Source organism: Bidens hawaiensis, unplaced genomic scaffold (assembly GCF_021521415.1).
Source record: "Bidens hawaiensis isolate Kalapana, Puna unplaced genomic scaffold, B.hawaiensis_p1.1 tig00041133_1, whole genome shotgun sequence".
NCBI classification, from domain to species: domain Eukaryota; kingdom Viridiplantae; phylum Streptophyta; class Magnoliopsida; order Asterales; family Asteraceae; genus Bidens; species Bidens hawaiensis.
In genome coordinates, this window is record NW_027497270.1 from 59,130 (window position 1) to 85,639 (window position 26,510).

The following is a 26,510-nucleotide window of genomic DNA, read 5'->3' on the forward strand; positions in this document are numbered from 1 at the left end:
TCAACTAACGAATTGGTTGCTGACGGTCCCATCTTTTAACGTATATGTTTCCAACTGTCCGCGACTAACCGAATCCTAACGCCGTTACTTGCATGTTTTCTGAAAAAATGTGAGTTTTGCTGCCAAAAACGTTTTTCGGTGACTTGCATGTAATGGCGCTAGAATCCAGTTAGTCGCGGACCATTAGGAACAAATACGTTAAAAGATGGGACCGGCAGCAGTCAATTCGTTAGTTAGGAACGGCAGTGACCAATAGATTATTGTTGGGATTAATAAAACCTAGAGGTGCACATAAAAACCAGTTCCAGACCCAACCCTACCCGTGGGTATGGACCGGCTTTGGGTCCCCCCCCCTTGAAACTGTACCGGACTCGGTGGAACCAGTTACTCGGTCAAAACCCTACCCTACCTGAAACCTGATGGGACCGGTCAAATACCCGACTATACACGGAATCGGTTCCTACCCGGATCTAAGAATACCCGGTTTGTGCACCTCTAATAAAGCCAATATACCTTAGCAAGATAAAAAAAAAGTTTCATTATCACTTGCAGGGTTCAAGTTGGATTTGCATAAAGTTTTGATCTTTGGACATATTATAAGCAACTGGCATGTTCTTGTCCACATGTTAGTGACAGTGTGACACTAGATGATCTCTAATTCTCTATTAATAATTGCCAGTTTTTTTCTAGCATAAAAGTTGTACATTGGTCTAAACTTGGTGATTTTGGATGTGGAAGAATGCATATTGTTTTGGAGGTAAATAAGTTGGAAGTTTCAAGAGGCTTTTATCATCATTTAGTGGAATGGTAGGGAGTTTGGGTTTCTCAACGGAGACCTAAGTTCAATTCTTACTTACAACACTTTGGGGGGACATGGGTGGCTCAATGAAGGAAGACTGGGATCCGTGTGATATCCAGTTCGATCCTGAGGGCATCTGGGTTTTACCACCAATGGGCCTTCGGGCGGGTGGGTTTTCCCCAGAACTGGAGATAACTTGGAGACGCTTAAGGGCTTTGTACGGCTGGGTTGGGTCAGCTGGCGGTGGCCTTTAGCCATTGGGTCACCCCATACAAAATAAATAAAAAAGAAAAATCATTGGTGGAATTTATTGGTGGGGTTTGGAATAGTTTTTATTGTTGGGAGTAATGAATGCATGTCCCCTATGAACATTTATTAGCATTTCGTTGAGTAGCAAGAGGTTTGTTTGGTATGTAATGTGGTGGTTCTTGTGGCTTGTATTTGGCTTTGTGGGGTGAGGTGATTAACTAGGTTCTAAAGAGGGTTGTATAATGCAATGTTTTCATAACCGTATTGGACGGGCAACAGGTTCAACCGGTTGGATCAGCCGAACAACTTTCTCTCATAAACGAGAATTAAGGCTGGAAAAGGTTTTTTTTTTTTTAATCATTTTTTTCATAATAAACCGGTTCAACTAGTCCGGTTTCCTGGGTGGACCGGTGAACAAGTTCGAACTGGCCGGTTTTCCGGGAGTTGAACGACCTACATAGAACCGGACGGTCGGTGGACCGAATCCCAGTAGGACCGGTCTGATCCGATCTCAACAACATTGGTATAATGTATTAGGTAGAGTTAATGGTTAATGAGTCTGTCAACGTGTATGAGCCGGTTGGTTGAGGTTATTTATGGTAATGGTTGTCGTTAGTGATGTAGATGCGTCTTTCAGCTGACTCTTGGTGGAGGCAGCTTATAGACAGTGGTTGGTGTTAGTGACGTTTAGGGAGGAGATTGATACAGTACTGGAAAAAAATGAAATAAAAAACGAGTGAAGGTACAACCATAGCCCATAAAGAAATGCTGGGACCAGTGCAGAAGGCAACCGCAACGTACAAATGACATTTTGTATACGAATTTTGTATATTTAGGTTTTTTATTGTGTATATAAGGTTATTAATATTTTAAACAAGACATACTCTTTTTTTTTCTGAAAGGTTTTGATAAATGATACTAGAAATCTATAAAAAAAAATACGAATTTATATAAATAAAACATATCTTGTAGATTAAACACGGTAAGCTTTTGAACCTCGCACTTCCACTCAGGACTATTTTCTCGGGCACCTTATCACTTATTAAATCAAGTATAAAAAAATTAACAAACAATATTTAATAAAAAAAATATATTCATGTAACATCATTTTAATAGATAGGTTTTCCTCTGATACTCTTTTGAAAAGAAAAAAAAAGCTCATTTTTTAACGCATCCGTCGACTGGAGAAGTTGTTGCCTGTTGGGCGCTGTCAGATTAGCCGACTGGATTGTATTTTATAATTGTAAAAGTTGTTGGGCGCTTCCAGGTCATCAACAAGAGAGTTTTGAGTACTCGTGAATTACCCGTTAGAATACTTGACGGAGAGTACATAAGGATCACTCATCAAATATACTTAATATATAGGCGTGATTTTTACGACCACGATAAAAGGCTTGTTTCTGGCTCATAATTTCTCAGGGCCCCTAGCTTTTCATCTACATAGATTATATTAGGTTGTTCAGTGTTCATTGGCTTCTTATACATACCTTTTGTATTCACTCAAAATCGTCCAATAAGCTTTTTTTGCCTTTTTAGTTCTTCTAATATTCTTTTTTTAACTAATAATGTTTTTTTATTTGTTATATAGTTTATTATTTTTATCTGTTTAACTGTTTGTATACGCCAGAGAGTTCCCTCATGTTTTCGTCCCACTGAGTTCTGTTCTTGTGGTGGTACAAAGATTGTCAAATGGTAGTCGGCGGTATAGTTTCCTAGGGGAACGCCCAAGCCAAACTCTGAAGCTAGCATGGGCACGGTTAAGACAACATAGTCTTGCCAGAATGGGGAATCGGGGCTCTCCAAATTTGAAGAATGCGATAGCCAAATACAAGAAAATCGTCGTTCTAATAAAAAAATTGTTTCTATATATTCACCTTTTGTTTTGATCATTTGTATCTATATATCTATCTATCTAAATGTCTATCAAAAAATTCCATGTCACTTTCTAATTGCTCTCCACCTCCTCCTAAGCCACTTGATTGCTTGATTTGTTATTTGAGGCTTCTCATGCGTTTGACGTGAATTTGCAGGTATGTGTATCACAAAACCCTGCTAGTCCTTAAATAGGTTATAACATCTCATTTATAAATGAAACCCTTTTATAATCAAGCAATAACTTTCGTGGGTCATGGGTCTCACCATACCTAAATAGCCCTTAAACAGACTATAACATCTCATTATTTGTGAAATAACCCCATAATCATTAAACAATAATTTTCGCGGGTGATGAGCTCACCAATTATAACATCTCATTTATTTGTGAAGCACTTTCATCATCAAACCGCAATTTAATTTCCCTCCTTTACAAATTCTCCGTCGCCGGTTTATCCTCTACATCACCGGCTAACTTCCAACTACCACCCACCGTCGTCAACCTCCCCTCTCATGCATTAACCACCATCGTCACCTACATCAGCCACCGCTAAGACGAAAATAAATGTGTTCATGTTTGCTCGTTTAAAAAAAATCAACATGTTCGTGTTTATTTATGTTCGTTCGTTAAAAATCTAAAAAAACTTTCACATTTCAATTGAAAGAGACCAAACACTATAAAATATAACAAACATAACACACTAATATATACGTATTAAATCAAAATAAACTACGTTAAAAAAATAAAACATATCATTATAAAATATAAAATAGCAAAATGATTAAAAAAACAAAAACTTAAATAAACCCATATAACATGAGGGGTTAAAACTAGTAATATTATAATCAGATATGTGTGTTAAGGTTTATGATTGATATAAAAAAAACTTTACTTTTCTTTCTTAAATGTAAATTGACTAATGGAGTAAGATACTATGGAAATGATAATTAGTTTACGGGATAATTCTAAAAAGGGCAATTTTTTTTAGAGAGAAACATAAACGAACCCTTAAATTTTAAAAATTTTAGAAATATTATGGAGAATTTGGACGGGGCGGCATTTGGAAAGCGTTCCGACATGTTTCGTTGTCCACTATAAATGTGTCATGTGTAGGAATTCTGACAAGTCCGAACAAATATGAAGAGAACCCGTTGACTTTATCCATTTTTTAGGGAACATCAAAACTCATCAGATCTGACTGTTTTTAAATTATTGTCTTCCCCATCCAAGTTTGCACCCTATCTAAGTTTGTACCAAACTCGTCTTCCCCATCCAAATTAGCACCAAATCCGTATTCCTCGCCCAACTTCTAAAATATTCTATTTTTAAGTTTTATTTTAATATTATACGAGTATAATTAATTTCATTTATATTTGTAACTTTTGAAATACAAAGTTTTATAAAATTTTTAATATACCGTTGAGACATACTTATTTTTATCCACGTGCCGACATAAACTTTATTCAAAACCAAGCCGAGCCAAATTTATGTCGAAACGTTCAATAAAAGCTTGACCAGTAACATTTCGGATTTTTCAAACCCGTATCCATTTGCGTATAACCCGACCCGTAAACATTTTAGATCTTTAATAATAATCAAAATCAAATATTTATAAATGTTAAAGTTTCTACATGTTCACATTAGACCCTCCATGATTTGTTTAATGTTTAATCCTAATTTTTATTACAAATAGTTCATAAATTAACATTTTATCAAACATAAAGGACTAGAATTGACAAAACGTGAAACACCCACCTCCGGTGCCGGAGCGCCGCGCGGCGGCGGCCTCTTGGCTGGCCGCATAGCGCGGTGGGGGGTGCTGGGCAGTTTGCTCATCAGATTTCGTTCGTTAACTCGTTTAAGGTATAAAATCGTTTATTTTAGGCATATTATAGAGAATTAAGGGCCAAGAAACAATCCTATAACTGAAACATAAAGTATAAATTCGTTTCTTATCATCCAAGATCAAATCTCTTTGATTATTTCAGTGATTCTTTCATTAAAAATCGTATATTCTTACCTAAACGGGCCCAAAGCCCATAATTAGTTCGTTTTATGTTTTTCTATATAAACAACCATTAAACATCTGCTGTAAACTTTAATCTAACCCTAATCCACCTCCTCCAGTTGTCACTAGCCTCTGCCATCTCGTAAAACCTTCGGTTTTTGCATATTCGTTAAAGATACAAGGCTTGGTAGTTGACTTTGCATGCTTTAGGACCTTTGACTTCCGTTTCTCATCAATCCTTTCACTTTCCGGGTAAGTTGTATTGAAAAATCTTTCATAAATATTCCCTAGTCAATAACCTTCAATCAATTTCGGTGGTTGAAGGTTGTTGACTGGTCAATTGCTTTAAAACCCGATAAAGGGTAAAACAGTCAACAAGTTTGACTTTGCGTTTTCTCATGCTTCTGGTCGGATTCAACGTTCGGTCCAGAATACTTTTATTCTTGCAACGTAATTTTAAGGATACTGTCCAAAACCCGACTTCCAACTCGCTTTTCGGATTCTGGTCAGTACCAGCTCGCTTAAATCTTAAATTTAACATAACTAGAGTTCTATTCATCCGTTTGGATTGATTCCAGCGGCATTAAGTTCGTTTTTATTTATAGTTTCATATCACAAAGTTTCAGGTTCTGATCAGTTATCTCGTTTGACGCGTATTGGACGACTCGCTTATCCGTTGACTCGTTTATTCTTAATTGTAATCACTTGCCTTTAATTTAAGGTGAGTTTGATCATTCCCCTTTTTATACACTGTTTTCTAACGTTTTGGGGACATATGCGTACTTACTCATATTTTCTATTCTATATATATACTCAAAATCGCAAACATAATTATTGTGTGAATATCAGTTGAATGCTATTTGCTAATTGCTACTTGTTTACTTAACAACGTTTCGGAGAGGTCCAACATATCCCCTTTTGTATAGTGTTCTCATTAGTATGATCATACGACCGTCTTAGTAACTGGAGCCCGATTCGCTTGGCGAAGGTAAACCGACAATTTAGTCATTGTAATCAATGCCCGATTCGCTTGGCAACGATTCATTGGCACACGAATATACTTGATTTTGGTTTTTTAAGGTTTGATTGATTATTACCACCTAGATTGGTTTGCGCATTTAACACCTATCATTTATTATTTATTTATTATATATATTTGTGGTGTCAAAATTGGTGATCATCTCACTCAACATATTTGTTGACAAAACTCCATTTTCTACGTATATGCAGGTTACTTGAAGTGGAAGTATGGACACTTAGAAAGACCTTAGGGTTATATTGAAAACAAAGTTGAATTTAAATGGTTGTAAATATTTATTTGAAGTATATTGTTGTATTTGATTATTGTGTGTATTATTTGAACAAAATAATTAATTAGATATTGTCATTTATAATTATGATAGTATCTTCAAGCTGTGAGAAATCGGATCACGCCCCGACATTTCCGTCTTAGATTGGGGTGTGACATGACCCAACTTAGTTTTGAACAAACTTTATGTCGGTACGTAGATAAAAATAAGTACGTCTCAAAAATATATTCAAGATTTTATAGAACTTTATATTTCAAAAGTTAAAAAATAAAAACAAAATATAAATGAAATTAATTATACTAATATAATATTAAAACAAAAACTTAAATAGAGAATATTTTAGAAAATGGACGAGGAAGACGGATTTGGTGTAAACTTAGACAAGGAAGATGGATTTGGTGCAAACTTGAACGGGAAAGACGAATTTGGTGTAAACCTGGACGGGGAAGATGAGAACAACTAAAAAACAGTCAGATAAGACGATATTTGAAATGACTTTTTTGGAATTTTTAAAAAATAGGTTAATTTGAATTTTTCTCTTTTTAATTTGGACTATTTTAAGAATATTTCCTTAGTTTGTTCTATTTATTCAGGTAAAGCATTTTGTTTACTAAATAAATTAATTGATGTGAATCTATGTAAAATAAAAGAGTAAACTGCGGTTTTCATTCCTGTGGTTTGTTCAAATATGTGGTTTTAGTCCAATAATTTCAAATTTGCGATTTTCGTCCCTATGGTTTCATTTCATTTGCAATCAAACCCGAATTCATTAACCCCATTAAGTCTGGTTGTTAAACTTATCAGCGTGCCCCTCACGTGAGGGGCAGTTTTGTCCTTTTTCTCCCCAAATAAACCCCAGTCCTAATTCGCAAGCCCCCTCACGTGAGGGGCTGGGGTGTATTTTGGGGAAAAAAGGACAAAACTGCCCCTCACGTTAAGGGCACGCTAATGAATTTAACAACCAGACTTCACGGGCTTAGTAAATTCGGGTTTGATTGCAAGTGAAATGAAACCATAGGGACGAAAATCACAAATTTAAAACTATTGGACTAAAACCGCAGATTTAAACAAACCACAAAGACAAAAACCATATTTCCCTTTAAAATAAAATTAAGAAATGAAGGTAGTAGTTGAAGTCCAAAGATTCTTCATGCAAAAGGTTACATGGAATGATGCTCCTAAAACCATTATTTATATTATCCATGCATATTCATTATTTTACCAAATAATAATACCTAGTTTTGATGTTTAGATCATATTATATATGTAGCGTTATGAAAATCAACCACACAATTATGTGGGGAATTAGTAATCATTATATCATTATATAATAAATAGTAGAACACCAATATATAGGGGAATTACACAATCCTTTACTAAAAATACAAATATTTCTCTAATCAATACAAATATTCATCCAATACCCCCGCTTCAACAGAAAGGGTGGTGGTAGACCAAGACAAAGCATAGCACGGAATGTTTCAAACCGTGTCCTTCGGTAAATTTTTGGTGAAAATGTCAGTGATTTGAAGAATATTGGTTGGAACAAACTTGATGCAAGGTTTTTCGAACGCCACAAGTTCTTGAAAGAAATGGCAATCAAGTGGATGCGTGCTTTGTTCATTTGTGATAAAAAGGTATTCAAAGTCATAAATAGGACGCATTTAACATCACACAATAGCATTAGATGTTCTTGTGACAAAGCATGCAATTGTCGTAAAATATGTGTGACCTAAACAATTTTAGTCAGTCAAGAAGATCTTGTGCTATGTCAAAGGTACAACCTCTTTTGGTCTCACTTTTACTCGCTCTCATAAGAATCTTCTCTTGTGATATTCCGATGTTGATCGGGCACGTTGTTTTAGCGCGTACTTAACGTAATTATTTAGTGTGTGACCCTTTACATTACATATTACATATAGTTTCACATGTTTCTGGATTGAATCAAACGATTCATGCTGAAATGCAATTATTGTACTAGATAAATTTGACTAATAATCATCAATGTGTAAACATGTTGGCTCATGATATCTAAACATAGTAAAATGGTTTGAGTGCATGAAACTTTATGGGCAAGCATAATAATTAATTTGCTTAGATATTCTGTTCCCAAATTCAAAGCATTGAATAAAGACTGAAATGATTATATTATTCCATAAAGTCACCGAATTAATTAAATTTAATCAAGTTCTTATAATAAATTAATGATGATTAATTAAATAAAGAAGTAAACATTTATTGGGAAGTGATTTTTTGAGAACCATCTTGAGTTTTAAGAACTTAAGAACTCAATCCTAGGCCACACATTTAATTAAATGAAATGGAATATGTGGTTGAGATTAAATTTGGCAAAAAAGTCTAAGTAGGAGAGAGAATAAAGATATAAGTGGTTACATTAACTTTTATGTCCGTTACACATGTGTAAAAAGTCGACTCGGTGCATAAAAAACTATGTAATTTTTTTACGTGTGTATAACTTACATATATTACACATGTGTAAAAAAAATTCAAAAAAAAAACTGTTACACTAAGTTCTTTCGAGTTCTTAAAACTCAAAGAGGTTCTCATTTGAAATCTCCCCAGCATTTATTTATGTGCATCATAGTTGAACTTAGAACATGGATGGTATTTGTGTGTATGTGATTAAGGATAAGCTCAGTACAAACCAGCACCGATACTCAAATTCTGATCCTGATTTTCTCAAAAACCTCAATTCGAAATTGGTACCGAAAACAAAAATCTAGCATCGAATTTATACCGACGGTACTGAATTCGGTTCCGATATCGGTCTGGTACCAGTACCCGTGCAACCATGCCTGTTTGCATCCCTATATGATAATGATTAAATCAATGTTCATTCTATCATTTATATCTTTGGAGTAAAAAAATTGCAACTTGATGACATCTCTCCTTTCACTAAAGATTCTAAAACACGATTTTTATATGAACTTAAAAACACACACACACACAAATTGTTGGTCGGAAGGTTTAAATTGTTGCTAAAGTAGATTAAAAGAAACTAAAATTTATTGCTTTGAAACGAAGAAACTTAATCTTTAAAACAATTTTGCCCCCACCATTCAAGTGGATGGTTAATGGCAAATCATTTTCAATGTAGGATACCTAAACAACAATGCCTAACTGGTAATGAAGAGACTTTGTGTTTCATATAATCTATGTTTGAAGTCGGCCCCAGTCATTTAATTTATGGTTGTGCGACGTCTGGTGATGATGGGAGACTAGGCGAGTAGGCGACGCTCGCTAGTTGGATCCTTGAACTGAACGGGTTTTACCTCACTGCAATATCGCGCCTTCAGGCCAGTGTTCACAAACGTTGGCCTTATGTTAGGGTTTTCCCCGGTTCGAAAGACAAGTGTATCCAGATGTGATGAATTTAATCAGTAGCCTATTTAGAGGATTAGTTGGTCGTTCAATAAAAAAGTTTTAGTATTTCAAATGACTAGAAATCATTAGTAGCAACATAATTATTCTAGTGATTTGGTATAGAATAAACAAAGTTTTGTATGTAAACGACTTGTTTTCTCTTCATAAATAAAGCTATACTATGATCTATTATCGTCATCGTGGCCCTTTAGATACCTTTCGTCAACCACAAACCTCAGAAGATGTGACTAACCTGAATAATGTGTTTCAAGGAACCAGCTGACATGAAACGAACGAGTGTCGCCACTCTTGAATTAAACCACACAGGCGATCACGAGTTTTTGAACAAAAATCTAAATGTAGCTAACCAATTGTGGCTCTTTTTTTTAATTTTAAAAGTATTCTCAACAAAATCACTAAGTAATCACTAGCAATGATAAGTGATGATCTAATATAAATTTTGGAAAGTATGATAAAGAGTTAAAGTGTCGTTAGAAAAGACAAGTAGCAATATAATTAAAAGTAAGAGTGACGAAATTAAAGTGATTTTGACAAAATGTTGCGAACCTCTTCACTTGAAGTTTTTATAGATTCAACTGTTTATTTTTTCAACTTTTTCCTTTTTCTTTTGTAGATTTAGCATGAAAAATGCTCATTTTTATGTGAAGCATATTTGGGATATAAAACGAAAAACAAATATAGTATTTTTTTATTATAATATAATGCACATGTTAACATTAGCTTAATAGTTAATTACTTAATACAAATCATTTTATCACTTTACACTTTTTAGTTGAAAAGAATATTATTAATCTTCTTTTTGAGATATGATTATATATATATATATATATATATATATATATATATATATATATATATAACTATATTTATTTTTTTAACAGTAATTCACACTCTCGTTTAATCGGTAACTAGGTTTTAGGACCCTGGCCTTTGCGACGGCATCACTAAATCGAACAAAAAAATACATAAAAACGTAAATTCACGAACACGCTGCGAGTTGACGTGAAGTCAATCCGTATCAGGTTACATCAGAACTAAACAAAATAAATAAACCCATCAATGCTAAAATACAACATATTATCATATGTAGAACAAAAAAACGACACATTACAGCTGCGAACCAGCACAATTTCGGTTAGTATCAGCGATGCCAACACAAATTTGTAAACATAAATTAGTAAGCCAATAAAAAAAATATTTTAAATTCGCAGTATCAAACGTTGAAATGCGGATATAAAAGCATATGTCGATAGGATATTTTTAAATCGTGAAAAAGTTTTGGTTATTGCAAAGATGGACCGTAAAATATCCGAAAGTAAATTTGAAATCGTTTAATTGACAAAGAAAATATGTAAAGCCGACACTTGTCCAATTTTAATGTATAAAATATAGTTTATTAAATATTTTGATTAGTTGAAAGAAAAAGTAAATTAAAGAAATAAAAATCAACCATCATTTTAATTTATAGGCTAGTAATTTACTCTAATAAAATATTAAAAAATTAAATAGTAAAAATGTAATGAAAAGTAAATCTACTTTTTAATATATATAATAATTCACACACTCATTTAATCTACCACTAAATTTATTTTATAGTCCCAACAAAACTCGAACTCTCGACATCTAGAAAAAACACCATTTGAATAATTGCCATATAATTTAATTTGGGAAAAATTCTTAAAATAGTCCTTTTTAGAGAGAGGATTCCCAAAGTAGCCCTTTTTTTTCTCAAAATTTTTTAAGATTTTGATTGTCAAGACGCATTGGGTAAAGATAAAAATAATGAGAGAGCAGTCCAAATTTTGAAGGAAAGTCAGGTATGAGACGGGATTTAGGGAAATAATTAAGGTAAAGTCTAAATTATTTTGCAATCTTAGAGTAAAAGTTCATATTTTTCCAAAACTTTTTTTTTTCAAAAACCCGTCTTGGGTGACTGTTTTTTTATGTTTCCTACATTTCCCGTTCATATTTTCAAATTCTTGGAAAAAGAAATTTTGAAATCTCGCCTTGAGAGACGCATTTATGATGAATTTGTTCTTAACAGACGAGATTTCTTACTTTCCTACCTTTCACGTCCAAATTATATAATTTAATATGTGTTTTCTTTCTTATCAATTGTCACACCCCGACCAAAGGCGGTGGAACATGCCGAGGTGTAACGATTGTCCATAAGCACATGACACTAATTAAAGTGACAGTATTTAATAAACTCATTTCATTTCACAACATCGAAAATGTCACATAACAATTATCCATAAAATAACCATAAACAAGATATCACAAAATATGGCAAATTGATATTGTTCATTTTTACTAATATCCTAAGGTCTTTGATGTCGTTTTCTTCACAATCATAAATCAACCAAGATGCAAACCTGCAACATTTCATAAAATAAAGTTTGTCAACACAAAGGTCGGTGAGCAATTCATAAGTTTAATCATATTAGTATATAATAAAGATAGCCACAAAACTTGCATACGAAACGATAAATAAAAGTGGTAATTTGGATAAATAGATATCGCTAAACACATTAGCGACACCTAGCTATAAGGGGATGCCAAATAGTCTAGGATTTTATAGTTATCGTTAATTGCATTACGTTAACGACACCTTGCTATAAGGGGATGCCAAATAGTCTAGGATTTTATAGTTCCACCAACCAAAAGCGATAAACACATAGGCATATAAGCATAGAACACCAAATCGAGCAATTATTTAGGTAAAGTATACAACTACGTTTGTGGTTTAAGATTCAAATATAAAGCATTTTGTTGAATAAGTACGAAATGTCACCCCCAAAATAAAAGATGGAAAATGGGGTATGAAGTACTCACCTTCAAGTAGTAAACTTGAAAGATGATAATTTGGAGATTTGTCGGAACGAAGAGTTTAACGCACAATGCCTAAAAAGAAAAGAAGTCTTAAATTTAGAAAGGTTGTCTTGAAGGTCTTTAAACAAAATAAATGTTGAGAAATGTAAATAATTAAAGTTCAAGGTTTAAAATGTGACTATTTAAGAATTTATAATAATAACCCTTTAAAAATGTAAGTTTGCTCGAAACCGGGTTAAAGTATCTAACCTTAATATTTACTCAACCTATGTTAAGTAATAAGGTGGGTAAAATGCAAGAATGCAAATCCCTTTGGAATAAAGATACTAAAACGGGTTTTTTTTATCGAGTGTTCGGGTTGTCGGTTCGGGTCTTGATAATTGGTCAAACCCAAAGTCAACTTTCCAAAATATTGAATGTTATGAGATAACTCAATAAAATTTAATAAGACTTAACCAAGTATGTAGTTCCATTGTTTTAGAACTAACAACGCACGTTATGCGAGTGTTCGGTTTTGTCGGTCCAAACTTTGTTATGAGATCAAGTTGGATCCAACATTTCCAAGTACTTAAGAAAATATTTAAAAATCAATTTGTAACTATTTTTAAAGAAATATACAAGTCTTGATGGCTGAAAAAAAAAACACACTTGTGTGTCTTAAGTGAGCAAGAATCGGTTTGGTTCGGTTTCCATCTCACAACAAGTTCATAGATGGTTTCCACATGTCCAAACACTAAAGAACTTGTATAATAATGTACAAATAAAAAAATACCAAAAGTTAACAATAAAGTCTTTAAACAAAAGTTCGGTTTTCGGTTCGGATCGTGTTTCGGGTTAAGACCGAGGTAAGATTCTACAAACCCATAACCATAGAATTTGTAAAAATGATTTTAGAAACTTAGATCTAACACTAAGTATGTTTAAACAAACAAAAACTAGTAACAAAGTTCGGTTTACGGTTTAGAGCTATTTACGGTTAAACCGAAGTATAGACTCTTAAAAACCCATAACCATGGAACTTGTAAACATGACCAACAAACTAAAATAAGCAAGATTAATATGTATGAACAAGTTATATAGATGTATATATATCAAGGACACGAAGTCCTCCATAAAGCCTTGCCTTATGGGGTCCGAAACCTCAACGACCGGAATCGGAGAAGTAACTACCAAAGGTAAACAAGGGGTGTATATTATATATATGTTGCACAACCATAAAAAAGTATTAATAAGGTTACATAAAATAATTAAGATGAAAGACCAAAATCCTTCAAGAACACTTAAGAAGATAACCTTGAATCTTTGATGTTTGAGAGAGTTTTTTTTTTTGGAGTTGTAGCAAGGGAAAATGAAGAGGAAAGGTGGTGTATATATAGGGTAATGTTGGTGGTCAAATATGGGTGTGAGACACAAGAGTTTTCATACAAAATGGATCAAGACAAAAACACAAAACAACAAAAAATAAATAAATAAATAATAAATATAAATAAAAATAAAAATAGGATGTTTTCAAGACCCAACAAGTGTGAAACAATATTGTAACATAAATCCATCATTTTGATTATAACATAAGCTTCGGTTTACAAATCGGGTTGGTTTACATAATAAACAAATACAAAAACGAATACAAACAATACCTGAAATTGACGAATGTCACATCAATCATTAACATTTCTTCATCAATCTTCTTCATCGGATATCTTGTAGCTGGCCAAATGACGAGGTTTAAGAGGGGAGATCGTGTGGAAGTTAAGGATTTGGGTTCCAGGTTCATTGGTTCCTACTACGACGGCAAGATATCCGATGGTTCATTGGTTCCTTAACTTGGGTTCCGGGTTCATTGGTTCTTACTACGACGACAAGATATCCAATGGTTCATTGCTTCCTTAACTTGGGTTCCGGGTTCATCGTGTGGAAGTTAAGGATTTGGGTTCCAGGTTCATTGGTTCCTTAACTTCCACATGATCTCCCCTCTTAAACCTCGTCATTTGGCCTGCTACAAGATATCCGATGAAGAAAGAAAACCCATATTAAATTATATAATTTGGACGTGAAAGGTAGGAAAATAAGAAATCTCGTCTGTTAAGAACAAATTCATCCTAAATGCGTCTCTCAAGACGAGATTTCAAAATATCTTTTTCCAAGAATTTGAAAATATGGACGGGAAATGTAGGAAACATAAAAAAACAGTCTCCTAAGACGGTTTTTTGAAAAAAAAAAGTTTTGAAAAAATATGAACTTTTACTCCAAGATTACAAAATAATTTGGACTTTACCTTCATTATTTCCCCAAATCCCGTCTCCTACCTGACTTTCCTTCAAAATTTGGACTGCTCCCTCATTATTTTTATCTTTTCCCAATGTGTCTTGTCAGTCCAAATCTTAAATAATTTTGAGGAAAAAAGTGCTATTTTGAGAATCCTCTCTCTAAAAGGTGCTATTTTGAGAATTTTCCCATCCCATTAATTTGGAATCAGAGTAATAACATAATTATAGGTACATTTAATCAAGAAAAGGAGGAACAATAAATACAATTATTTAAAAAGAAAGCCATAGTCCAGATTCAAAAATGACAAATTGACTTGACAAATATATGAGTTATGAACATATGCAAGTGGACCTTCTCATAATAATACCTTCTTCCTACTATACAAATGGCTGTCATTCATCCAAGTTGCATTTCATATTCCTCTTCAAATCTCACCACTCTCTTCACCAATCTCTTCCATGGACATGTATGCTAATGGCTCATCATTTGGAGCTAGTCTCACACTCCAAAATTCAAATAGTTTTCGAGACGTTTCGTTCTCGTCCTACTTGAATCAAGCTGAGGAGAAAATGATTCAAAAGATAACAAATGATCATCATTGTCGTAAGAAGTCCGAAGACGACGATGAGCTTGATGTGTTCGGGGCCGAGAACTACTTCAAAGAGGAAGTTGAAGATGTGGAGAGCAAAATTGGTCGAAAATTCATCGATGATTATGGAATTGGAAGCAAAGTTGAAGAATTCGATCAAATAAATATGCACACACCGAGTGTTAGATCGAATGTTAGTTGCAATAGTCGCGTTGGGTTGTTGCCACGTTCGAATCAGGCTCTTGGAATAAGCGAAAGCGGACAAAAAACCAGAACCAAAACCAAAACCGGAACCAAAACTAATTTTCTTGCTAGATTTGGTTGTAATTGCATCAACAAGAAATCGACGCAAATCAGCGAGAAAAGGTTGATTCAATCAAAAGAAATCTCGATGCCACACACGAAAATGTTGGATTTCGATCAGAAAATTAAGTTAGCAGAAAGGAAGACGGGAAAAGATTACTTTGGGCTAATTCAGAATATTGAATTAGCCCAAAGAGGTGCTTCAGTGGGCCCTCACCAAAAAAGTGAAGGTCCTGTGCACTACCGTTCAAAAAAAAGTAATGATTACTTTAGCTTTCCTATATTGAATTCAAACGATCTGATTTTGAAATCGACTTTAGATCGTTCGAATTCGAAATCTAGAAATTTGGCGGGTAAAGTTGATGGAAATAATAATAATAGTAGTGGTAATAGTAATAGTAATGGCGGTCATTTAAGCCTTGGTAAGAAACTAAGTTTGTTAAACGATTGGGATGTGGATATTCCGCCCGAAGATGAATTGTACATTCCGAGAAGCGGGATGTACAACAACGATGCGGATAGCGATTCGAGCTCCGATCTGTTTGAGATCGAGAGTTTTTCCACAACGGGGAACAACTCATTTATTGCTCCCCGGGAGTCAAATTGTTACGCGCCTAGTGAGGTTAGTGTTGATTGGAGCGTTGTGACGGCGAGTGCCGCTGAATTCTCAATTATTTCTGATTACCATGAGATGAGAACCGGTAGCGGTGGCTGGAGAATTTAGGTCAAAAACGATCAAGGCGGTGGCGGAATTCTTTCCGGTTGTGTTAGTCATAAAGCGGTGAGAGTGGCAGGAGATGAGTATAAGGTTGGTCGCGGTGCGGCAGGAGGGCGGCAGAGGTTATCGGATTCTTTGGCGGTTGGAAGTTTGTTTAGAGGGGGAATGCTTTGACTCGATATGACCTGACAATGGGTCAGATGCGTGCTAAATATCTGAGTTGAAAGAATCACATACTACGTTTGTACATTCACTGTTAAAGTAAGTACGTACGTAGATATCTACATATATTTAAAATTTTAAATAATTTGTATTTTTGTTTTCTTTATTTAGTGACGTGAAATTTATACTCTCACAAATTATTCTTATATTAGAAATAAAAAAATGTAGAAAAATGTAACTGAAGTTATTTAATTTGTAGGACAGTCATGTTACATACATCATGATTAGTCTAAAGTGATACTAGGGCGACAAGTTTTACATTACATTTTTCTCTTTCGCTCAAATACTAGAAAGCTGGGATGAATAGACCAACAATTTTCGGCATGTAACATGTCGGGGAAGATAAATGACGCAAAATCGTTTTGCTATAACTTGATTTAGAGTTTTGTGAAGTCAAATGATTAGAGTTGCAAGGAAAGGTCAGGCGATGGAGCTACATGCATATTAAAGCGGACGAGTATCGTTTGATTTAAAATTTGTGAGAATAAAAATTTAAAATTAATAAAATTATCTGTTACGGATTTAACGTGTTATATTTTACATAAAGTTATTATAATAGTTTATAGATACTTTATAATAAAGTGTAAGTTCATTACCTTTTCAATAATATCGAGTTAACTTATTTACATTTCGATTGTTGACTAAATAAGGCCTTAATAATTATTACTATTAAGAAGTTTTTAGGAGCTTCAAGCTTTTAAAAAAAAGTTCATACTTAATTAAAAGTTTTGTTTGGTTGGAAGGAGCTTGAAGCTTTTAGGTCATGAGAAAAAGCTTAAAGCTCCAACTAGTAGCGTTTAGAAAGAGCTACAAGCTTTTAGTATTTTAATTACTTAAATAACCTTCCCAAATAAGTATATTTAATATTATTGTTTTTTAATTATGCCCATTTTGGTTATTTTATACGTTTATTAAAAGCTCCAGCTACTCTGTCAAACACTTAAATATATCAAAAAACTACAGCTTCCAGCTACCAGCCACCAGTCACCAGCTACCAGCCACCGGCTAGTTTTGCCAAACATACCCTATATCTAATTAACAAGTTTGGTGCTGCAAGTGGCTTATTGGGCCACTTGCGGCACCATATTGGTCAGTGATTTTATTTTAGTTCAGTTACCATAATAAACTTAATGAAAGCCGGCCAAACGTCAAATTCTTTTTAGTTTCGGAACCATAATAAATCTAAAAGGAACCGACCGAGTTCGGCAGACTCGCAGCCCCATTTAAAGCCCAGCCCATGACCGACAACGCTATCATTTGACCCCCCCCCCCCAAATTGGTCGTTGGTCCGCCTCCAGTTTTATATTTTTTTTGTTTTTTAGTTATAGTACCCTTGGTTTAAAAACGCGCGCCTGAGGCGAGCCGAGGCGACCTATGGTGAGACCCTCATCGCTTTTGCCTACTCAAGGCGACCAATGTTCAAAAGGCGAAAGGGAGACACTATTTTTAGGCAAAAAGCGACGTGAGGCGAAGCTGAGGCGAGCGCCTTTAGTACATAGGTCATTTTTATGCATTAAAATGTTGTACAACATGTTTTTTAGTTTGTACATGTAGGTAATTTATGTATTGAAGCATATATAACACTTATTTATTGCTACATTTAGAGTTGGGATGCTAAAAACCAATGATATGTATTAAAAAAATATAAATAAAAACATTACGCCTCGTATACGAAAAGCGTTCGCTTTTTGTGATTTGCCTTCGGTTTTAGACCTCATCGCTTTTGTTCGCCTCTCGCTTTTTAAAGCCAAGCCGGTACTGTAAGGTACGTAATCAAAACCGACCGAATTTGTGACAATTTACCGTCTCTATGCTCGGGACCGACAACGCTTGGGTTTTACCACTGCCCGGGTGGGTTCGCCAACCAAATAAACATCATCTTAAATATTTTGTTTTCTTATATGCTAATTTGATGAATTAATTTTTTGATTTAATCCTCAAATTTTACCAACGGTGTCTATATCGTAACACGCGCAGCAGGTACTAACCAAATTCGTGTCAACTCATCGTCGTAACGTTCGGGTTTTACCAACACGCGGGTTTCAACGATGAGGTTTTGTCAGTTGCCCCACCGCAACACGATGGGTAGAAAAACTCGTTATCAATTAAATATTGTGCTTCATAAGGCTTGTATACTTTTTTGCACTTTTATATAAGTACATATTTAATGGTACGGAAATACAATTCGGATTGATACGCTTATGAAAAATTTGGGCCGGGCCTTAACCTTAGGTATCAAGTTAATGCCGACACAAAATGGTACGGTCAGCCCACTTAAAAATTTTGGTATAAATAAAGTACATATAATATTTTAATGAACTTTTAAAGATAACTAACTACCAGCGGTGTTGTAGTAATCGCTAGTCGGCTGATGGGATGGAGACTGGTTGGATTAATTGGGATTAATCGTCGTCCGTTGGAATTTTACAACCATGAGTGCTAGTGAGGTAATAAAAATGTTCAGACGGTAAATTAAAGATGGCTCAATCACTTTAGTGGCCTAAAACAATGTTTAGAAACGAGGTCTTCTTGTAAAAAAATTATCTTGCTGTCACTCCAAAAAATCAAAGTATTGTCATTATTTTTTGCAAATACATAAGTAACACAATTCCTGATATATTCTCAGACCAAATTTAGTTTAAGCGACGCTCAAATCAAACATATTAATCCAAATCTCAAATTAAAATACATAAGTAGTAATTTTGTTTTGAAATTAAAGTCCTTAGAAAGTAGAAGCCTAAAGCCCTAGTTTTATTTCGCTGTCGTTAAAATCGGCTAAGACGGCCCTAGAGATATGAACATATGGTCATGTACCATTTTCCTAGAATTCAATATTGTTTTACTTCCTTAAAAAGGATAATGAATTTATTTCTCAAGGGTTGCGATAAGTGGTATCCGTCTTTCTCTTTTTCAAAAGCAAATACAAACATTAACATGCTTGCAAAAAGTATATAAATAGCAAATGGAGTTAAAACTATTTTTTTATTGTACCGGATTGAAGAGTAACACCCATTGGAGTTAAACATTGAAGTAATGGATTTAACGGGATAAATTCGTTTGATGAATTCTTCTTCTTTGACGTTAATTCACTCGCTCAAATCTTTTTTTTTTTTTGTTAACGCTATTTTTTTAGCATCTAATTTCGTCTTTACATTAAACTTGCAAAGATTGAAATCCACGACCTCATATATTATTACTGAAGGATATTTCGGTTCCATAAACTTCTTAAAACTTAGGATGTGTGAAAAATGCTTATAACTAATGAAGTTATATTATAACTTGTATTTTTCAATATAACTGTGAAACATAATTTGGCATCCACATTATTATAACCTTTGATAAAAAAAATGAACCTTTTATGCTCATAATTTGATCCATACAAAATGGGGGATATGAGTCACCTAAATTGACTAAATATTAGAGATTTCTACAAAAGGATATTTCCTAAAAACTTTTCAAAAGTAAAATCTGCTTTATTTGTTAAGTTGTTATTATCATTAATATGTACATAAAGTTATTATTATTGGTGTAATAGATTATAGTAGAGGTGCGCAGACCGGGTTAAAACCCAAAACCAGTTTGGGTTGAAGCTGGTTCGATATGGTCAACAAAAGTCAAACCTGGTTGTATGATCGGTTTCGGTTTGGGTTGAAACCGGTTTCTTGGCCAAGTTATGAAAAGTTTCGGTTTAGGTTTTGATCGGTTTTTGGCCGGATTTGGTTCGGTTAACTGGTTTCAGTAGAGAAAATTACAAACCGGCTACAAACCTACGGTTTCAGTTGGTTTCAAACCGGTTCAGTTAACCAGTTCTTTTGTCCATCTCTAATTATGAGTGTAAACGAATTGCAAATTTTATGTATATCTTGAGATTTTTAAAAGAAGTGTCATAATTTGTGCATTTTAAACAATTGAGATCATAAAAAATACTTAAATAACCCAACAAGAGTTTGATAGTTTGGCTTGATGCAATGTTGGCCTTATCATCACAATTACTATGATCTTGGCATTTTTAATATGTAACACATGATACATTAATAATAAAGAAGATATAAATTACACAAAGCTAATTTCTGAAGGCATATAAATAGGATGAGATCATAATTTCGTTGTTATTAGAACTAAAAATATAAGAATTTTTCAGTTTATAATATTTTAGTTTAATGATATTTACTTAATTATGTGTTTTTAAAATTTACTATAAATGTAAGTACATCTAAGTACATAAAAACATATATAGAAAGAAATATAGATATGTTATCCTGTGTGAAACTTTGTTTTATTAGGCACCAAACTCTCATAATTGATATGTTTCGTTATATATATATATATATATATATATTACAAGACTAATATATAAATTTCCGTAAGAACTGCAATAAAAATTGATTAATTTTGTAAGTGTTTAATTACATTAGTTAAAAGCAAGAGTTTTTCATAGGATAGTGAGAAATGCTTCATCAATTTGGAAGTAACTCGTATTCAAAATGAATATATAAAATAGATTTTTAGAAGATAGTAAACTTTTAGTATCATCGTCATATTGGGAAGAAATTCCTCTCCATGACGAATCTCTAACGTAAGAATAATATAAATGTAAATGAGAATCTAGGGAGGGATACACATATTTAAACTTCACATCTATTCCCCAACTATTGTGGTGCTATGTGACACATTTGGCAGGTTATGTAGAGCAAACTGTTTGTCGATGAATGTTATTGACTCGGAGCCCTAAGTCATGTAGGCTCACCACACTCCACAATGCGTTGGATACCATACCAAAAGTATGGTTTGTCATGTGACACAATGCGTTTGCAAGTTGCAGCACTACTTGCTTTCACCACTGTCGTGTCATATTCTTTGGAACTCATGCTGAAGAAGATCGAGCTTATTATTGGATTGATGCTATAAATTGGAACTCGTGTCATATTTGTGCACAATATGTTCATGCACAATGTGCTTGCAACACTATTTGCACCAGTGTCGTGATCATATTTTTTAAAACTCATCTCGAAGAAGAGTTTATTATCGTAATAGCCCTTTATATTAGGAACAGGAAATTAGGAATAGGATAAACTTTGGATTTTGTAAGTACTAAAGTATAAGTTTATGTTCTCTAAGAACCAAATCTTAAATCACAAATTAATATTAAAACATTATCGTATCTAACATAAATATAGCATGTCCAACTTAACATAAGTCAATTTTTCCGTCTATGATATGATATAACATAAATTGACAAAAAAAAGAGGAGACAAAGCACATGGAGAGTAACTCTCATATTTTGTGTTTAGCTTCTTATCTATACAACATATATGACCTTCTACCCTCCTTTCTTGCCAACTTATATTTTTCTCTCTTTTTTATTTTATAAAAAATATTATCACACACCACTAAAAAGTTCGTTAACGTGTTAACCCTCCGACCAATCAAATTTTCTAATACAGTATTATTATACACTGTCGTTTTCTTAAAGTTAGAACAATTAACTTATCACGATACAGCAGTTAACCACAAATTCTAAACCACACAAGATACCATTTTATGATCCCATTGCTTTATCAACCCAACCCAATCCTTACAAAAGCACTCTACTTATAAACACTTGATTCATTTCACTTGGTCTCATCAATGATATCCAACTTTTCTTAGTAAACATTCACAAATATATTCATATCCATTAACCATTTTCACAAATCTATTATACAAACATGACAGCATCAAATGCACGATTCTCCTACACGAACGTGCACATGACCGAAGATCGTTTCATGCTTAAAACGATGAAAAACAAGGAAGAAGATGACGAGCTCGGGATTTTTGGAGCCGAGAAGTACTTCAAAGGCGTAATAGATGAAGAACTTGCAAGAACATCCAATACCGGTGTTCATTATCGTTCAAACCGACCTCAAGAGAAGCATGAAGAGCCATGCCCGTTGCCTAAACCAAAAGCTGCATCAAGCGTTCGTTCAGAATCGAGTTGGAATAGTAGGAAAGGTTTGTTGGTTACTAATGGGCATAATGGCAACACTCATGTTAAGAGAACAAGTGTCAAAAGCTTGTTAGTGAGTCTCGGTTGCAAATGTAGTGACAAAGGGTCGGTTAAGGTTACCGAAGCCAAACAGCCCGTTAAAGGCGGTGATTTGGTCCAAAAGGCGAACTCGTTGATGCTTAAACAGGCTGATGATGATGTTAATATCTGAAGAAGCGTGGATCGACTTACTAGTATACGATCAACTTTCCTCGGGTATGAATGTGCTATATCACCGATGGTTTTCCGGTATATGAGTTCTTCCACCTACAAAACGAGCAGCACCGTGAACTTACCCCTCAGAAAGGGACAGAGGGGTCCTCTTTGGGGTAACCCTCCGGTGTGAGAATAAGATATTATAGGAGAAGATAATAATGTGAAAGTGAGTAAGGACTTAGAATATATTTTCTTGCTTACCTCCCACTGTGGAGGTGGTGTGGTATTTATAGTATTAGGGTTTCCAATGATTGGGCTCAGACCCAATTAGGGCCTTTTTAGCCTCCTCCTATTGCTTCGCGCCACGTGTCCTTAGGACACCTGGTGCTTTTTCATTGATTATTCTCTGACCAAGGTATTTCACCTGACCCATGTGCAATCACGTGGTAGCACATGGGCTTTGCTGAGTTGTCCACCCTTCATTGGCAGCTGTCAACATCAGCATATTCTTTATTCCTTAAATGATACATTCTGGAAGGTTGTCTGATGAGCACAATCATGGTTGTCCTTATCCTGATTTGGGTAAGGACGTGGTTGATTGTGTGCATGTGTGAAATGCACCTATCCTGGGGATGTGCGAGGTCTTCTCTTTATTCTCACGCGCAGATGTTTCATGCGCAGATGTGATATGCGTGAGCATGTGATACGCGCAAGCATATGTAATATGCGTGAGCATATGTGATATGCGCCACGCGCAGATGCGCCACGCGCAGATGTGATATGCGTGAGCATATATGATGCGTGAGCATATGCGATATGCGTGAGCATATGTGATATGCGCCACGCGCATAGGTTTTGGCTTTGCGTCTTCATGACATCCTGATTTCAAGCCTCTTGTCTATATCTTGTGGGTTGACCCGCCCCGCTCGATGTTAAGGCGGGTGCATACCTCTTCAATATCAAAAGAGAAGATTGTTTCACGTTCCCGGTTTTGAAGCATCCCGAGCTACTAGAAGTTAAACAAGAACATGAACATGAACATGAACATAAGAAGTCTATCAGCTTGGAGAGGAAGCTAATGATGTCGAGTTGGGACGCTGTGACTCGAAAGGCGGATATTCTAGATAGTTCTAGAAACGGTGGACACAACGATACGGGAAGTATGGAAGCTCGGATTTATTCGAAATAGAAAGCTTTTCAACTAATGAGAATAACTCGTTTCTTGCGGGACAAGCAACCAAGAACAACATGTATGCACCAAGTGAGGAGAGTGTTGATTGGAGTGTCGCGACTGCCAGCGTGGTAGACTTTCCAACTCATGAAAATTCGGTAGTAACAAGAAATATGAAAGCTAATTCGGGGATTCTTTCGGGGTGTAAAAGTCTAAAAGCAGTGAGAGTTTTAGGTGATGAACGTGGTGTTACGGATGGTGTTGGTGTCTCTCCTGCCAAGCGGGAGTGGTGCAACCGGGTGGATTTGACAACACCTGTGGCGAAAATACAAGCCGACATCAAGTTGATGTGTGCGGTGTCGGGTTTGCATATAAGCCAAAATGGATTTGGAGTTGCTAATCCAGTTGACAGGATACATTCTACATATGCATCATCACACCACTTGGACATGAAAAAATAATGCCTGGATTTATGTTTTGTAACTGAGTTGAAGTAAATTTATAAACTGATGGCTCTTTTGCAGAATCTCCAGAAACCATTAAAATCAACAGCACCACCTCAACCAAAGCAAGTTGGCCGGATTTTGGCTTTCACGATTTAACAATTTTGTCCGGTTTTGCACTTTGACGATCGTTTGAACTTTTATCATTTATATATTTCTTTACATTTTGGAATATGCAGCACACATTTTTATCATTTAAAATTGTTTACTGCAAAAAAAGTGATTTTCAAAAACAAAAGATTAAACACGATTGGTTCAAACCATCAAAAGCGAACCATTAAACGCCCAATCGATTAAACTTGTTGAAAACAATCCTAATTGAGTTCACATGTGAAAAGGAGAAGAGAAGATAGAGATAACTTAAACTTAAGAGTTTGAGTCGATTATAATTGAGTCTCTATGGTCTGTATAAATATGGGTATACGAATGTGTTCTTGGTTGTGTGTTTGCTTATCGAACTGGGCCTTCAATTCTGATCGGTTTGGTGTGTCATTTCCCAAAAAAGTATTTAGCAGTTCGGCCAAGAACTTTCATCAAAACCAGTTGAATCAGACCTTGAACACCACAAACGTCCCGAAATGCGAGATAGTCATTACTGTTTAATTAGAAAATTTGTTTTTTCACAATATCTGTTTGGGCTATTTGTCTAGTAATCTACTATATTCAGCAATCAATTTAATTGTCTACATAAGTAACAAAATCTTACTAAGTAGTATGTAGTATATACAACCCTTATTCAGCTATATGCTACTCTACACAAAATGGCATTGTAATTTTACAATTCTACCCTTGTATATCCAAATATATCTCACTTTCTCAGACAAGAGCCTAACTACCTAAGGGTAGATGCCAACATGGCCCACACTAATAGTAATATTAACCCGTTTCTACCTGAACCCGACGTGTTTCTACCCAAACCTGTTTTGACCTGCCACCCGTCCCACTTTTCACATAATACATCAATTTGGCGCTGCATATAAGTGTGAATACACACACACATGGTGCAAGCACATGTGTGTTTGTCTAGTACCAATATGGTCAAAAATCAAGTATTCCAACGAAATGAAAAGGAGAAAAAGAACAAAATATTTCTTCTCGAATGCAGGTAAGATGTCAAAATCACAAAAAAAAAAATTCTATTTTATTGTTATAATCATCTATTTTTTGAGGATAGGAAGTCGACACCAGCAGACAGACACGCATGTTGTCATATGACTCATATTAACATCAGTGACCAAAAGCTAAACCTTACGGATATCTAGATCACACGTTCATGAAGAAAACGATTGTTTTGTACCAAAACTTACAAATGCAAACCTAAATATCATCTATAAATAATTAAATCTAACATGGTCACATGCATTTCCTGGTTATAGAATTTCTTTTTTCTCTAACAGCCTTAGGTGCAAGTGTGCAACTGCTTGTCAGAGGATTTCCAAAGGCTTACAACTCGCATACGACCCACCTTACCCGAGTATGAAATATGAATCCTAGAACAGTGGTCTCCCCCCCCCCCCCCTCCAAAAAAAATAAATAAATAAATAAATCCCATTAGTGGTATAAACTTGTTGAAATTGAACGGGCCCCCCAGAAGCTTCCCACATGATTCTTGTCACGTGCGTGATTCGAACCTCGGTACATACCCTTGTCTCACACATAACCCAACTAGCATTTGCCAACTGAGCTAATATCTTATAGAAAAAACCCAAAAACATTACTAAATTGTTTCTATTTGCATAAATATTAAGGATAGCTTAATACTCTAGTGTAAGGGTGTTGATCGGGTTTATCATTTGTGTTTCATGTAGTTCAGGTCGGATTCTTGAGATTTTTATGTATGATGTTGTACTGATAACCGATCAGATTTGGAAAGTTCGGATATTCCGGTTTGGACATACTTGTTTTTCATTTATTTACTTTCTGAATGGCCATGAGATATTTGTTAATTCAAAAGTTTATTGTTTACATGCTATATTTTTTGTCCAAAAGATGTCTGGAAAGTTAATATGATCAAGACAGGAGCATAACCCTCACACTATTTCGAAAAGTTGATGTGCATTATCGAATTATGATAAC

The 26,510-nt window shown here is 34.7% G+C and overlaps 1 protein-coding gene and 1 pseudogene across 1 annotated transcript; both read left to right on the plus strand.

Moving 5' to 3' along the window:
* The first annotated feature begins 14,968 nt into the window (after positions 1 to 14,968).
* On the plus strand, positions 14,969 to 16,607 carry LOC143592645 (protein PHYTOCHROME KINASE SUBSTRATE 2-like). The gene has a single exon (XM_077072517.1). The coding sequence runs from the start codon at positions 15,203 to 15,205 to the stop codon at positions 16,358 to 16,360; it is 1,158 nt and encodes a 385-aa protein (XP_076928632.1). The 5' UTR covers positions 14,969 to 15,202; the 3' UTR covers positions 16,361 to 16,607.
* Positions 16,608 to 22,284: 5,677 nt separating this feature from the next.
* Positions 22,285 to 24,392, plus strand: LOC143592641 (protein PHYTOCHROME KINASE SUBSTRATE 1-like; annotated as a pseudogene).
* The last annotated feature ends 2,118 nt before the right edge of the window (positions 24,393 to 26,510 follow it).